Source organism: Hyla sarda, chromosome 3 (assembly GCF_029499605.1).
Source record: "Hyla sarda isolate aHylSar1 chromosome 3, aHylSar1.hap1, whole genome shotgun sequence".
Classification (NCBI taxonomy): Eukaryota; Metazoa; Chordata; class Amphibia; order Anura; family Hylidae; genus Hyla; species Hyla sarda.
The window spans coordinates 384,548,595-384,565,376 of NC_079191.1; the positions used below are offsets into that span (position 1 = coordinate 384,548,595).

Here is a 16,782-nt window from a genome sequence, read left to right on the forward strand (position 1 = left end):
ACCGTACTGGTTATGTGCATGTATTAACAAAGGTATTGGATATGCTTTTATTATTCGTAGAGGTATTTCGATTGCGTGCCTCTATAGCAACTCAATGTCCATCTGTTAATAGCAAATTATGTCAGTCTTTTAGATATTTGCACATAGAACGATGCATGTTGCACACTATGATCATGTCAATCTGAATTGTTGCACACACTTATTGCACATATTCCTTATTACACATAGCACTTATTGCACTTATCTCTTATTCGGCTTCTTAAGTAGTTGGTGCTTCTAGTTTCTTTCGGATGGGAGCCTCTTTATAGGTAATTGCCGGTCCGACGCGTTTCCTCTTACGATTCTTCCGGGACTTGTTTTCGGCTTTTTTTACTCCTCCTGTATCCTTTTTAGATGCGGCACTGATGACGGCCGTACTTCAAATGACTTCCCGCCGTGTTTTTATATCTGTAACTCCTCCTACTCCATAGTCACATGTTTTCCTCAGGTCCAATCATAATCTCTTACGTCAGGACTTTTCCTTCAGTATCTTTTACGATCTGGTTGGATCACCTGGGTGTTTTCGGGTGGGGAGTGTATACTATGCGCTCAGGTATGTTTTCCAGCCCTCGTTCTGAGCTCCGGTCTCCATCAATCAGGTAGGTGGCTTGCGTTTCATTCATTTTAACCCTTTATCATTTGGGATTTTCATTGTGCATTCTGAAGCAGGGAATACCAACGGGACAATATCTTCGGATACGAAGGAATTGTTCTTCACTGGAAGACTTTGAGACTAAAGCAAGGGAGTTACGGGTAAGACTAAGGAATAGGGGATACCCGAATAAAGTTCTGAAGAAAGCGTACCATAGAGCTTTAACATCTAATAGATCCCATCTATTAACCCCAAAAGTAAAGCAGGACTCCAACGATATAACAAGAGTTATTGGAGTCTTTGATGAAAAAGCCAATGAAGTACGGGAGATCCTAAACAAATACTGGGGAATACTAAGGATGGATAAAACCCTGGATAGTATAATTCCTCATACCCCGCAAATAACATACAAACGTGGACAAAATCTAAAGGACAAACTAATAAGGAGCAACTTTGAACCTGAACAGAAAAAAGGATGGTTTACAGATAAACCAAAAGGAACCTTCCCGTGCAGTAAATGCACAATGTGCCAATATGTACATAAAAGCAGTGAGTTCACAAGCAGTGTAACAGGCAAACAATATAAAATGCAACAATTCGCGAATTGTGAAACAAAAGGCGTTGTATATCTCCTAACGTGCTCGTGTCCAGCAAATTATGTGGGGAAAACGTTTAGAGCCCTTAAGAAACGGCTACAGGAGCATGTGGGAGATATAACCCATATGAGGGATACTCCAGTTGCAAATCACTTTGCACTCAAACACGAAAGCGACATTAAAAGTTTAAAAGTACAGGTGATAGAAGTGATACCTCCCCCACCAAGAGGAGGGGACTGGGACAGGAGCCTACTACAGAGAGAGGCATTCTGGACATATACACTGGAGACTGTAAAACCGGGAGGACTAAATGATTTTATATCATATGCCTGCTTTATCGAATGAAAAAAGTAAACAAAAACAGGCCGGCCCTACTGTACAAGAAAATAAAATAAAACAAAAATAATATAACATCAGCCTGTAACTCACTGCAAAAAGATGAACAACAATTACTATAACCCAAAATAAACTACCCCGAGATAAACCAACATATAAAAAAATAACACAAAAATTAACACAAGAATTAATCAAGTAAACAATGAAAATATCGAATATTTGTGTTATAAAATAGAAATTTTCAATGAATAGAAAAGAATGCACAATGAAAATCCCAAATGATAAAGGGTTAAAATGAATGAAACGCAAGCCACCTACCTGATTGATGGAGACCGGAGCTCAGAACGAGGGCTGGAAAGCATACCTGAGCGCATAGTATACACTCCCCACCCGAAAACACCCAGGTGATCCAACCAGATCGTAAAAGATACTGAAGGAAAAGTCCTGACGTAAGAGATTATGATTGGACCTGAGGAAAACATGTGACTATGGAGTAGGAGGAGTTACAGATATTAAAACACGGCGGGAAGTCATTTGAAGTACGGCCGTCATCAGTGCCGCATCTAAAAAGGATACAGGAGGAGTAAAAAAAGCCGAAAACAAGTCCCGGAAGAATCGTAAGAGGAAACGCGTCGGACCGGCAATTACCTATAAAGAGGCTCCGATCCGAAAGAAACTAGAAGCACAAACTACTTAAGAAGCCGAATAAGAGATAAGTGCAATAAGTGCTATGTGTAATAAGGAATATGTGCAATAAGTGTGTGCAACAATTCAGATTGACATGATCATAGTGTGCAACATGCATCGTTCTATGTGCAAATATCTAAAAGACTGTGACATAATTTGCTATTAATAGATGGACATTGAGTTGCTATAGAGGCACGCAATCGAAATACCTCTACGAATAATAAAAGCATATCCAATACCTTTGTTAATACATGCACATAACCAGTACGGTTACCACACATGGACAATCAAGGTGTGTGAGAGGCGCGTACAGAAGAGAGGTTACTAATGTACTAGCGCACCTGGAATAATAAGTAGAAAACGCACACTCACATATGCACTTTAAAAACGCACTAATGAATATTGTGGCCGAAAGGAACAAATGGACTATAACTTGTGATACATCTTTATAAATGGATGCGGCAATATAAGTTCTATATATATATATATATATATATATATATATATATATATATATATATATATATATATTATATTATATATTATATATTATATATTATATTATATATTATATTATATATTATATTATATATTATATATATTATATTATATATTATATATATTATATTATATATTATATATATTATAATATATATTATATATATTATATATATTATATATATTATATATATTATATATATTATATATATAAAATATATATATTATATATATAAAATATATAAAATATATATATATATTATATATATAAAATATATATAAAATATATTATATATACTGGCTCCAGAAAGTTAAACAGATTTGTAAATTACTTCTATTAAAAAAATCTTAATCCTTCCAATAATTATCAGATGCTGAAGTTGAGTTGTTCTTTTCTTTCTGGCAACAGTGCTCTCTGCTGACATCTCTGCTTGTCTCAGGAACTGCACAGAGTAGAAGAGGTTTGCTATGGGAATTTGCTTCTACTCTGGACAGTTCCCGAGACACGTGTCATCAGAGAGCACTTAGACAGAAAAGAACAACTCAACTTCAGAAGCTCATAAGTACTGAAAGGATTAAGATTTTTTAACAGAAGTAATTTACAAATCTGTTTAAAGGAGTACTACCATGCTGACAACTTACCCCCTATCTAAAGGATAGGGGATAAGTTGCCCGATTGTGCGGGGTCCCGCCACTGGGGACTGCCGCGATCTCGCACCCCACTCTCATCTGGCCCCGGAGCGAACATCGCTCCGGGTCTGATGACTGCCGATCACGGGGCCGGAGTATCGTGACATCACGCTCCGCCCCCTCAATGTTATTCTATGGCAGGGGGCGAGACAGCTTTCTCACTCCTGCCTTAGACTTGCATTGAGGGGGCGGAGCGTGATGTCACATGGGGCAGAGCTGTGACGTCACGATCACCGGCCCCGTCATCAGACCCGGAGCGGATGTTCGCTCCGGGGCCTGATGAGAGCGGGGTGCTGCGTGTGGGACCCTGCACGGTCAGGCAACTTATCCCCTATGTAAAGGATAGAGGATAAGTTGTCAGCATGGTAGTACCCCTTTAACTTTCTGGAGCCAGTTGATTTATAAAAAAAAAAGTTTTTTCCTGAATAACCCCTTTAATTGTGTATGTATATATTTTTAATTTAGCTCAACTTTGCTACTTAAAGGGGTACTCCGGTGAAAACCTTTTTTTTTTAATTTATTTATTTATTTATTTATTTTTTTTAAATCAACTGGTGCCAGAAAGTTAAACAGATTTGTAAATTACTTCTATAATAAAATCTTAATCCTCCCTGTACTTATTAGCTGCTGAATACTACAGCAGATTTTTTTTTTTCTTTTTGAAACACAGAGCTGTCTGCTGACATCATGAGCACAGTGCTCTCTGCTGACATCTCTGTCCATTTTAGGAACTGTCCAGAACAGCATATGTTTTCTATGGGGATTTTCTTTTACTCTGGACAGTTCCTAAAATGGACAGAGATGTCAGCAGAGAGCACTGTGCTCATGATGTCAGCAGACAGCTCTGTGTTTCAAAGGAAAATAATTTTCACTGTAGTATTCAGCAGCTAATAAGTACAGGAAGGATTAACCTTTTTTTAATAGAAGTAATTTACAAATCTGTTTAACTTTCTGGCACCAGTTGATTAAAAAAAAATAAAATAAAATTCACCGGAGTACCCCTTTAAGTTGTTCCAATTAGACCATACTGACTAGACCATAATGCATAATGTAACTTGAGAAATTGCTATATATTCATAGCGTTAAAATGTGCCTTTATACTGTTGTTTTTGTATGGTATCAAATGTCTGGACTTATTTGTATGTATGACTTTATGTTACCTATTGTTGCTTTTATTTCTGCTCTTTAATTGTTGTGATTTTGTTTTTGAAAAACTGAAAACAATAAATAGTTAAATAAAAAAAAGTGTTGTCCCAAGTTAGACATTGGTGGGATGCCTTCAGGACGTGCAGTCATTGTTTGACCAGGGTCGATCTGTTAATTTAGGTAATTAAGATACTATAAGGCTCCGAGCACACTGCATCAGAGTCCTAAGTATGCTGTACACCCATGAGAAACCACCAGCACCATACATCACTTGTGTCTATAGTTCTCGATTTATCCAAAGAGGCCATAAAGTGTCCATTTAGCATCCATCGTGGTGGTAAATGTCAGTAAAAACTCACTGTGTAGAAAGCATGTCTAACAATCTACCATTTTACAATTGTATTTCATAGGAGACTGAGGCCGCTGTGTGTGTGGCAGTGTTTCTCAAGCAGGGTGCCTCCAGCTGTTGCAAAACGACAACATCCGGCATGCTGGGAGTTGTAGTTTTGCAACAGCTGGAGGCACCCTGGTTGGGAAACACTGCTGTACGGGGATGTATGTAAAAGTGTAATTTTTTTATTTTTTTGTATAGGCCCATGAATGTTCCTGATGTATACAATGGCAGATTTCAAGGCAGTGTGTACAGACCATTACAAGTGCACACTGTGGTCCTGATTATGTGTAGTGCTTTATAAACCTGTACATTTATTTATTGCTATATAGGCTTTTATATTTTTTTTTCATATATGCACTAACAATTTAGTGATTTCCTCATAGTCCCTTAGAGGGGTGATCGTACACAGTAATGTCACATCCTGAATTTTTTTTTCTTTTTTTAGTTGCTTTCCGTATATACGATATGGACAAAGATGGCTACATCTCTAATGGAGAGCTTTTCCAAGTATTGAAGATGATGGTGGGAAACAATCTCAAAGACACCCAGCTACAGCAGATAGTAGACAAAACGATTATCAACGCAGATAAAGATGGCGACGGAAGAATATCTTTTGAAGAGTTTTGTGCTGTAAGTTACACTGAAAGATCTGCTCTTTTCCCTACTGTGTTAAACTAGATCTAAGCCTCCTGTCCTCTTAGCTGATGATTGATCGGTGCCATCCTTGAGATGTTCTTCGGAGGAATTCACAGCGTCTCTGATTTCAAGGATCGGGCTTAAAGGGGTAATCCGGTGGAAATCTTTTATTTATTTATTTATTTTTTAAATCAACCGATGCCTGAAAGTTACAGATTTGTAAATTACTTCAATTCAAAAATCTTGATCCTTAATTCTTTTTGGATTTCTTTCCTGTCTGATCACAGTGCTCTCTGCCGACACCTCTGTTCATGTCAGGAACTGTCCAGAACAGGAGAAAATCCCCATAGCAAACATATGCTGCTCTGGACAGTTCCTAAAATGGACAGAGGTGTCAGCATAGACCACTGGGATGGTGACAGTAAAGAAATCCTAAAAGAAAAGAATTTCCCCTGTAGTATTCAGCAGCTAATAAGTACTGGAGGGATTAAGAATTTTTAATAGAAGTAATTTACAAATCTGTTTAACTTTCTGGCACCAGTTGATTTAAAAAAAAAAAAAAAAAAAAAAAAAAAAAATTCCACCGGAGTACCCCTTTAAACCTTTGCTGATGGGAGCAAAAATAAAAGTTTACTTTGCCTTAATCTACCTGCTGTGCCAAAAACACCGCTATTAATGTTGTCCTTACAATTAGTGTATCTTTAAGAAACACGAAGCCTTTGGCCTTTAGATTCTGGAGCTGTAAACGTCTTTCCTTGGGGAACACAAGATCAGGCTAGGACATTAGCAAGGTTCTGAGCGGTGGGATTTGCTTATTACTGTAGAATAATTCAGGTCAGAGCTCTGAACATTGTGCCCTTGTTATCTATTAGGAAAGAGTTTTTAGCAGACCACACACTACACTGTACATTACTCTAGTGCCGCTGAAATGAATTGTGCACCAGTTCTTGTAAATGGAGCGGCAGTACGTAAGATTTATTTTATTAGGCTTAAATTCAGCACATATATTTGTGAATTATTTCACTGTGGCTTATCTTTTTGTAATAGACTCCCTGTTCAGAACAGTGTTTCCCAACTAGGGTGCCTGCAGCTGTTGCAGAATTAAAACTTCCAGCATGCCTGGACAACCAAAGATGACCTGACTCCTGTCACCCCCACTGATTAGCTGATTGAAGAGGCCATGGCGATGTTTTCCTGCCCCCATCGGTGCAATCGATGTACTGTTAATAGCAGCAATGCTTGGAACTTCAGCATTGCCCTGGTCACTTGAATGGGATAAGCTGCAGTAAAGTATCAGTATGGAGATGCAAGGGCAAACACACATAAGTCAATTCATTTTATAAGGCTAGGTAACCCCTTATGGACAATGGACGTAAATGTACATCCTGTTACCCTGCTACTTAACGCACCAGGATGTACTGTATATACTTGAGTATAAGCTGAGTTTTTCAGCACGATTTTTTGTGCTGAAAACGCCCCCCTTGCCTTATACTCGAGTGAACTTAAAAAAAAACACCAGTGATGGGGTAGTCCGTACCGTCCATCTTCGGCCATCTATGCTGCAGGGACCATCCGGTGGGTAGAGTTAGTCGTTCCGGGCTGTCCATCTTCATCGCGAGGGCCTCTTCTCCGGGCCGGCCCCAAACTAGCGACGCTGCATTGACGCCACCACGCAGGGACGTCACGGATGTCTGCTGCGCACGGACGTTCCTGTGCGTCTTCGTCACCGCAACGTCACTAGTCCGTGGCCGGCCCAGAGAAGAGGGCCTCCCTGTGAAGATGGACAGCCCGGTACGACTAACCCTCCCCACCGGACGGTCCCTGCAGCATAGATGGCCAAAGATGGAAGGCCCGGTGAGAAGAAAACAAAAGGGGGGTCTGGATGATTTTGAAGGGATTGACAGGCGGTGGTGATGATGACGAGGGGTATGATGAGGAGGGTAATCATCACCCTCATCATCATTACCCTATCATGATCACCCTGTCATTTTGACGGGGGTCTGGATGATGACGGGGGTCTGGATGATGTATTTCCCATCCTAGGCTTATAGTCGAGTCAATAACTTTTCCTAGGTTTTTCGGATGAAATTAGGGGCCTCGGCTTATATTAGGAACGGCTAATACTCGAGTATTTACATCCTTTACATGAAACACTGCAGGAGCTGCATTTGCTTCATGCACTGGGGGTCCTGGCTGCTATTAGTAATGCCTTACATAAACTGTTCAAATGCTGTGATCAGTAATAATCGCAGCATCTAAAGCACAATGGGGGCATACGGAGACTCAGTGGACCACCCTCGGCATAACCACATGGTTCGAAGAGCCTAGATGGTGGCCTGAGGTCCCTGCACCTACCTCCTGCTGCTCTGCTTTGATCTTTTGCGCTGGTCTCTGGCCTATGTATAGTGCAGAACAGTATTGGCCATCAAAAGATTGCTATAAATAGTCCCCTATGTGGAAATTTAAAATAGTGAAAAAAAAAAAAAAGTTTAAAATACTCTTTACTATTTTACAACAAAATTGTAAAGAAAAAATGAATTAACATATTTGGTATCGCACGTGCACAAATGTCAGAACTATTCAAATATAAGAATGATCCATTCGGTGAATGGTGTAAACTTCATGTCAGTTTTACTGTAAAGTGTACAGTGTAAGAACATAACCCTACAAAAATTGCTTAATTGTAGTTTTCCCCGCACACAAATAATAATTTTTTGGTTGTGCCAGACATTTAATGGTAAAATAAATGATGTATTTACAAAGTATAATTGGGCGCTCAAAAAAACAAGTCCTAATAAAGGTCTGTTGATGGAAATATTAAAAAAAAAAAAATGTTATGGCTCATAGTAGGCGAGGAGGAAAAAACTAAAAGGCCAAAAATGGGTTGTGTCCTTTAGGGGTTAAACCTAGGGGACTATGCTTTATACTGCAGCTTTGCTTATTCAAACAAAGGAACAGAGGCAAAAGGAATACAGTATAACAATCTGTGTACTGCAAAGGAACAAGATATTTTGGACATGGGGTCAACATACTTGTAGTTGTGCAACAGCTGGAGGCACCCTGGTTGGGAAACACTGGACTAAGCATTTTCCACAGATTTGTGACACATGTATTTTTTAGGCAGCACTGACATTTCCACTTGGTTGACATTCAGGAATAGGGATCAGCTGTTAAAACATTGCAAGGCATTGGAGTGCCCAAGAAGGAGTCTTATTTAGTGACCTGACTACTCCTTGTGGCCTCCTGACCCTATTCATCACACATAGGACATTACAATGTGCTGCATCAGGTTTGTTTGATCACTGATGTTATCAATCTGCAAATCTTATAAAGCGATTCAGCAAGCACATCACTGACTGTAAACAATGGTGGAAGGGAGATTAATCTCTTCACTACTTATTTTATTGCTCATGGCTTTCCCTACAATTTATAGGCATAACAACTGGTTTACTGCTTTCAGGCCCTATTTTTTTTTTTCTTAAAGCATAACTCAGGGATGTAACAACTTATCCCCTATCCTAAGGATACAGGATAAGTGTTCGATCGTGGCGGGTCCAACTGCTGGGGCCCCCGCAATCTCCCTGCATGAAACTATATATAGCTGCATGAAGGGGGGAGTGTCGGCTGCTGCTTCGTGCAGTGGTGGACATGCCCCATTCATGCTGAGAACCAGGGTGCTGTTCGGGAGATAAGTTGTTACATCCCAGCGTTATCCTTTAAGGCCATGTTCATACAGCCGAAAATGTGCAGATTGTCAGTCAACAAAACACAGACTAACAATTCCGCACATTTGAATGTTCCGGCAGGCAGTAGGACTGTTCGGAAATGTGCCGTATCATAGACTGCAATGCAAATCCCAGCAGAATCTGCAGAAAAAAATAGACATGTCTTTCCAAGGACGCCGGAATCGTGACTTCAGTGGTAGAAATGTCCGCCGTGTACACAGTTGAGCACAATCCCATTGACTAATACTGCATACCGTTATGTAGAATAGGGTATCCTAACGCACTATTCCTTTTATAGTTTTTTAGTATAATTAGATATTCTGGACAGAGGCTAAAGGGACATTCATTGTTTAATTATTTAAATAAACTGAGGAAAATCTAGTAGTCCCTTGTAAATAGGTAAAAGATAGTTTCCAAATTTTTTTTTTTTTTTTTTTTTTCTACTCCCATTCTATCAATGTTATCCTGAGAGCTGGGGTATACTGGTTCATAGGACTACTTAGACTTGTCTTGTGGAAAGATAAAAGTGACAGATCCTGAACAAGGAATTTTTTTTAGTCTATTTACTCAAAGCATTATTATTGCCTGCCAGTGCCCACAACAAAAATAAAGTACCTTGCAAATTATCTATATACCGTATATAAAACTCAACGTGTGAATGTTCCACAAAAACTTCCTAATGGCTAAAGATATTAACATGAAACTAGGCACACATGTTTCTTATATGTCAGCAACAAACAAAGGATAGGTAATTTAACCCTTACTCACCCCCATTTGCCAGGGGCGGGGTTTTTGTTTAAAGTCCCATACAAATCTATGGGAAATATGTTACTGCATAACTTCCAAACGGCTGGAGATATTTCAATAATAATTGGTCACATGTTACTTATATGTCCACTTAAAATATAGGATAGTTAATTTAACCCTTAACTACCCACATTTGTGAGGGTCAGGGCTTTTGTTTAAAGTCCCATGCAAATCAATGGGAGGGGAGGACGGGATGGGAGGACGGGATATGGGGTTGGGATATGAAAACAATATATGAGAACGGGATATGAAGTCAAAAGCTTCCTCCTTTGTTTTCCTCCCAAACAAGGATTGGGAAGGAAAAACCGGGCAACACAGGGTATTCAGCTAGTTATAAATAAATAATACCCCACAAAAGGCATGTACAAATAGTGCTACTGGGAAGTCTTTGTGTCCATCTGTTTTTAATAGTGATGCGATATGAATTTTGTGAACAAAGAGTAATACTCCAGAGGATGGAAATCCCTAGAATGGTTTCACTTATTGCACTATTGGATTATAAATTACACTAATGCACAAGAAAAATAGGAAATCCCAGGTTTACAAATGTATAAATGTATGCAGTGCCTGGTGGAATCTAGAGGGCAGGATACAAATACATAAAGTGCACAGTACAAATATCACATTATATCAAGCAGTCTTAAAAAAAACTGAAGAAAACATAAAGCAAAAAGGAGGGTAAAAGTGCTGGTGACTGCAGTCTGTAACAATATCCAGGGATCATTGAGCCTTTAAAAAAAAAAGATCCTGCAACAAAACCAGCTGTAACATAGCAGGGGCTGTCACCTCAAGGAAAACCCCAATGTGTGTGTTTTGTAATCTCTGCTTCCTCAGGGGGTGAAGATTACAGTACCCAAGAGACCTAATACACATGCAATCCATCCAATCATGCCTAAAAATCTAAATTCACTTGACATGAAGTACCTGGTTATATGCGTCCACATGGCTAAAATGAAGTGACAGTGCACACAATGGCGCCCGGCATGCCTTAGGTGCGAGTGCGTGTCCGGAATCAAAATTGCCATAGTGATGTTCACTTGTTTTATATTTACATAAACAATATCTTGGCATTCCATTATTCCTCACTGACAAGCTCCACACCTGGTTGTTCAGGGTTAAAATATTTTTTAGACTTGATGCAAATACATGTACTATGATTTCACTTTATTTTATGTACTATGTTACCACATATATAGAGACATACATATATGTACATACACTTCCATCCAAGTGTATACTAGTACTGTCCAATTACTAATAAGCCATTTTTTATCGATATTACTAAAAACCACTTTTTTTTACCCAATCATTAGCTTACACTTTATATGTACACATTCCCATTGAGGACGGGATATGATACAATTTTTTCGTTATGTGTAAGATGCGAATATTCAGGTAAATAATGTCCCTTAAATGCAGTGTTTGCCAACCAGCTGTTGCAAAACTACAACTCCCTGCATGCCCGGACAGCCAAAGGCTGTCCGGGCATGCTGGGAGTTGTAGTTTTGCAACAGCTGGAGGCTCCCTGGTTGGGAAACACTGCTTTTAATATTTTTAACAGTGGTTGGACAGATGCATATATGTATGGTCTCCTGGGTAGTATAATAAAGTTATCTTCTAAAACGTGCTCTGGGGGGTTTCCACGAGGTGGGATTTCCTGGCATGTTACTCTGTGACAGCTTATTCTGTATCGGGGTCTCTGATATAATGTGATGTTTGCACTGTGCACTTTGTATTTGTATACTGCCATCTGGATTTTATCAGACTGCGTATGTTTATATATTAGTAAATCTGGGAGTTATATATTTCTTGGCATTAGAGCGATATGTAATTTATCTATTTAATATGACAAGGATAAAAAGACAGGGGGCGCTCCCTTGTAGCATATATCGACTTGGTGTGATCCCTCCCCCACACCTAAGTGATATACTTACCTATAAGGTGATGACGTTTTTGTTTCCACGGCTGTTGCAGGTCGTGGTGATTAAAGGGGTACTCCGGCGCTTAGATATCCCCTATCCAAAGGATAGGGGATAAGATGCCTGATCACGGGGGTCCTGCCGCTGGGGACCTCCGTGATCTTGCACGCGGCACCCCAGTTAAAATCAGTCCCTGGAGTGTGTTTGCTCTGGGTCTGATTACCGACAACCACAGGGCCGGTGGCGTGTGACGTCCTGCTCCGCCCCTCAATGCAAACCTTTGGAAGGGGGCGTGACGGGATAAGATGCCTGATAGCGGGGGTCCCGCCACTGGGGACCCCCGCTATCGGGCATCTTATCCCCTATCCTTTGGATAGGGGATGAGATGTCTAAGCGCGGGAGAACCCCTTTAAGGTACACTTAAATGGATAAAAGTAGAGCTGCTGCACTCGGACCGATTCTGGATTCCCAATGGGGAACCAGCTTAGAAATGAGTGATTCAGAAAAGGCGGCCTTGGAGGCGCTGCTCAGGGTTGTTCACAATAAAACGGACGCAGGCCGGCACAGGACAATATTTTGAGTAATACGGACAATGCGTTTCGGCACTCAAGGGTGCCTTCCTCGGGTCCAATTTGGCAGTACTGAAAAACACACATGAATGGGAATGTGTACATATAAAGTGTAAGCTAATGATTGGGTAAAAAAAATGTGTTTTCTAGTAATATCGATAAAAAATGGCTTATTAGTAATTGGACAGTACTAGTATACACTTGGATGGAAGTGTATGTACATATTAGGGATGTAAGAAAAAATCGATTCTCGCGATAATCGCGATTTTTTCATTTGCCGATACTGAATCGATTCAAAATATTTTTGAATCGATTCTTTTAGGGATGTGGAATTTTTATCTCCTGACGCCCGGAACAGCATGTCATGTCTTGGGCATCAGGAGATAAAAGTTCCACATTTGTGGAGCCGGGCAGGCCGGATCTGACACGGTGGCGCTCTGAGTGTATGGAGCGGGCTCCGACTCGTGCCCACTCTGTACTATGCGACCCCCGGCTGATTTCAGTAGCCGGGGGCCGCCGCTAATAGCCAGCATGCGGCGATTGCCGCGGCTGGCTATTAAAGGAGTACTCCCGGTGCACACTTTCCTCATGTTATCCCGTCCGGGCTGCAAAATAAAAGAAAATGCACTTTCTCTTACCTGCCAACGAGCCCCCGGTGCTCCGGTACAGGTGTTCGGTCCCCGGGCTGTATTCTTCTTACTTCCTGTTAGCCCAGCACGTCACACGGAGCTTCACTGGCCGCAGCGATGTCCCGCCTCTGCTGGTGATAGGCTGAAGCTCTGTGTGACGTGCCGGGCTAACAGGAAGTAAGAAGAATACAGCCCGGGGACCGAACACCTGTACCGGAGCTCCGGGGGCTCGTTGGCAGGTAAGAGAAAGTGCATTTTCTTTTATTTTGCAGCCCGGACCGGATAAAATGTGAAAAGTGTGCACCGGTCTACTAGATCGCCGCTGTCAAAGCTGACAGCGGCGTCTATTGGGATCTAGGAATGCTCCCAGGTGGGCAATGTATTGGGATATATCGTGATGTATCGTCACCTAGACGGTATCGCGATATATCGGGATATATCGAATCGCCACACTGGTATCGCGATTCGAATCGTATCGCCAAATTCTTGGCGATTCACACCCCTAGTACATATATGTATCTCTATATATGTGGTAACATAGTACATAAAATAAAGTGAAATCATAGTACATGTATTTGCATCAAGTATAAAAAATATTTTAACCCTGAACAACCAGGTGTGGAGCTTGTCAGTGAGGAATAATGGAATGCCAAGAAATTGTTTATGTAAATATAATACAAGTATAGTACATGTAGGCAATAACTGGAACACATTACAGGATATATATGCAATTTTGGATGATTAGTTTAAATAAAGTATTAGGAACAGATATTTTGAATAGAACAGACAGTGACTTATGTATGCAGTATTAGGCAGGCTCGGTACATAATAATGTTTCAGCGTTTCAGTATGAATGTGACAACTTGAACATGTGCAGCATCTATGTGCAATAGGGCTAGCTTGGTTCATGGTAGTGAATTTCTATATATGGTGGAAGATACTTGAGTACTTACCACTTTTTGGAGTAGGTGACTTTAAAAGTGTGCTGGGGAAAGAGGGAACGGAAGATGAAAGGTTGGATGGGGTTAAAAAGCAAACAGAGTATTAAGGTGAACATGATTACCTGGTAGGGATCCTGTGTGTGGCGGTGTCGGCATGGTCTGGCTGTGCATGCCGGGAGCGCGCGCAAAAAGCAGGGACCCCTGACACGTCGCTTCCAGCCAGCGCCGACATTGTCATGGCAACGCAGATGCTGCGCGGTTAGTGGCGCGCGGGCTCGTGTGTATTGAACTGAGCTCCTGTTCATTGTACAGCAGGGGCTTGGGAGAGGATAATTGGAAGTGGTGGAAAGGCATAAAGGGGTGAAAGTATACATTGTGTGGAATCGAGATGCAGGGGGATAAATGGTTAATCTATTTAATATGTAATAGCCTTTTTGGGGATTTCCATCCTCATTCTGCTTCTTACTTTTTGTATCATTTGTTTTTAATAGTGATGAGTTTTGTGAAATAAAGATTTGTATTTTTTTGAGTACCTTTGTGGGGTAATATATTCTTAAAAATTTGCATTGTACCTGTTGTTCTTTTCGGCTTTTTATTTATTTATTTTTTATTACATAAAACAGTGTAACACTGACGGGCAATAATAATTATTCCATACTTGGTACTTTGGTACTATTTAACGTTTTTTTTTTTTTTGTTTTTTTTTTTTAATCAACTGTTACCAGAAAGTTAAACAGATTTGTAAATTACTTCTATTTAATAATCTTAATCCTTCCAGTACTTATCAGCTGCTGTATGTTCCAGAGGAAGTTCTTTATCTTTTTGAATTTCCTTTCCTGTCTGACCACAGTGCTCTCTGCTGACACCTCTGTCCATTTTAGGAACTGTCCAGAGTAGCAGCAAATCCCCATAACAAACCTTTCCTGCTCTGGACAGTTCCTGACATGGACAGAGGTGTCAGCAGAGAGCACTGTGGTCAGACAGAAAAGAAATTAAAAAAGAAAAGAACTTCATGTGGAGCATACAGCAGCTAAGTACTGGAAGGATTAAGAGTTTTTAATAGAAGTAATTTACAAATCTGCTTAAAGGGGTACTCCGCCCCTAGACATCTTATCCCCTATCCAAAGGATAGGGGATAAGATGTCTGATCGCGGGGGTCCCGCCACTAGGGACCCCCGCAAGGTTGCATGCGGCACCCACCTGTTTCTTGTCCGGAAGTGCTGGAGAGTCTGGGTCGTGACCACGGGAACGGAAGTCAGTGACGTCAGGACTCCGCCCCCGTGTGATGTCACGCCCCGTCCCCTCAATGCATGTCTATGGGAGGGGGCGTGATGTGCATGTCTGGACAAGAAACAGGTGGGTGGCGCATGGATAGGGGATAAGATGTCTAGAGTGGGAGTACCCCTTTAACTTTCTGGCACCAGTTGATTTAAAATAAAAAAAAAATATATATATAGGTTTTCCAGTGGAGTACCCCTTTTAATATGTGATGCCATGTGGGGGATTTCCATCCTCTGCTGTGACTGTCTGCAAAATTCCTTCCCACAAAAATACATTTTGTCAATTTCTTTTAAATACAGATTTTTATGGTAAATGACTTTGTTAATTGGATTTAATGTGATAATCTTGTCGTCCTTCCTCTTTCCAGGTGGTAGGAGGTTTAGATATCCACAAAAAGATGGTGGTTGACGTGTGACTCCTCAGAGCAACACCCAACACTTCTGCTTTCTTCTCCATCTCTGAAGATCTGCTCAAGACGTCCAGCAACGCTCTCTGTGTATTTTAAATGGAAGTATTTTTCTCTGTGAAGCCACATTTTCCAACATGAGCCTCATGAAGCCAACCTAAGTGTTATTGAACTTTTTAATTCTCTCAATAACTCAGTGTAGCACTTTATAGTCTGAAGGACAGCACAATGGGGAAGAGCATATCGGCTTGATGGAGAAAAAGAAGGGAGTTGGCTTTTTTTCTTTTTCATATTTTTTTATTTATTTTGGTTTTTTTTTCTTCATCTTTTATAACAAGGAGTATATAAATAGCTTTCTATGTAGTCAGTAGGTGGGGCTTCAACTTAAGTTACTTGAGTAACGAAAACAAATGAACCTAGAGTAAACAAGTGCCAAGCAGAACATAAGCCGTTCAATACCGAAAATCGAAATCCTTACTTTTATTTCACACAGATAATATATATATATATATATATATATATATATATATATATATATATATATATATATATATATATATATATATATATAAATATTTATTAGAAGAATGTATACTTTCTTTCTGCTGGGTGTCTGGTTAGTGTGTATTATTTCTTGTGATAATTTTTATTTTCTCTTGAGGTTTTTGTATATTAACTGGGTTGATCAACACCGTTGCATCCTGTTAATCTACTTTACACATTGTGTTTTTGATTATTATTTTTTTTTTTTAAAGACAGGAAATTTGTATGTTTTAATTTATACATGTTAATATATTACCAGGGACTGTGTCTCTTGCTTTTTGAAACATAGTTGATGTTACTGCCAAGTGAAGAACCCTTTATAATGCATCTAGCAATTGCACAGAAAAC

At 40.1% G+C, this 16,782-nt stretch overlaps 1 protein-coding gene across 2 annotated transcripts in view; it reads left to right on the top strand.

Moving 5' to 3' along the window:
• Nucleotides 1-16,396, top strand: part of PPP3R1 (protein phosphatase 3 regulatory subunit B, alpha) — an 83,862-nt gene extending 67,466 nt beyond the window's left edge. For both annotated transcript variants that reach the window (XM_056567909.1, XM_056567908.1), the window contains 2 exons: nucleotides 5,424-5,608; nucleotides 15,853-16,396. In XM_056567909.1, the coding sequence (XP_056423884.1) occupies nucleotides 5,424-5,608; nucleotides 15,853-15,900 (233 nt within the window). In that variant the 3' untranslated portion in view covers nucleotides 15,901-16,396. The remainder of the gene's footprint in view (nucleotides 1-5,423; nucleotides 5,609-15,852) is intronic.
• Nucleotides 16,397-16,782: the final 386 nt, after the last annotated feature.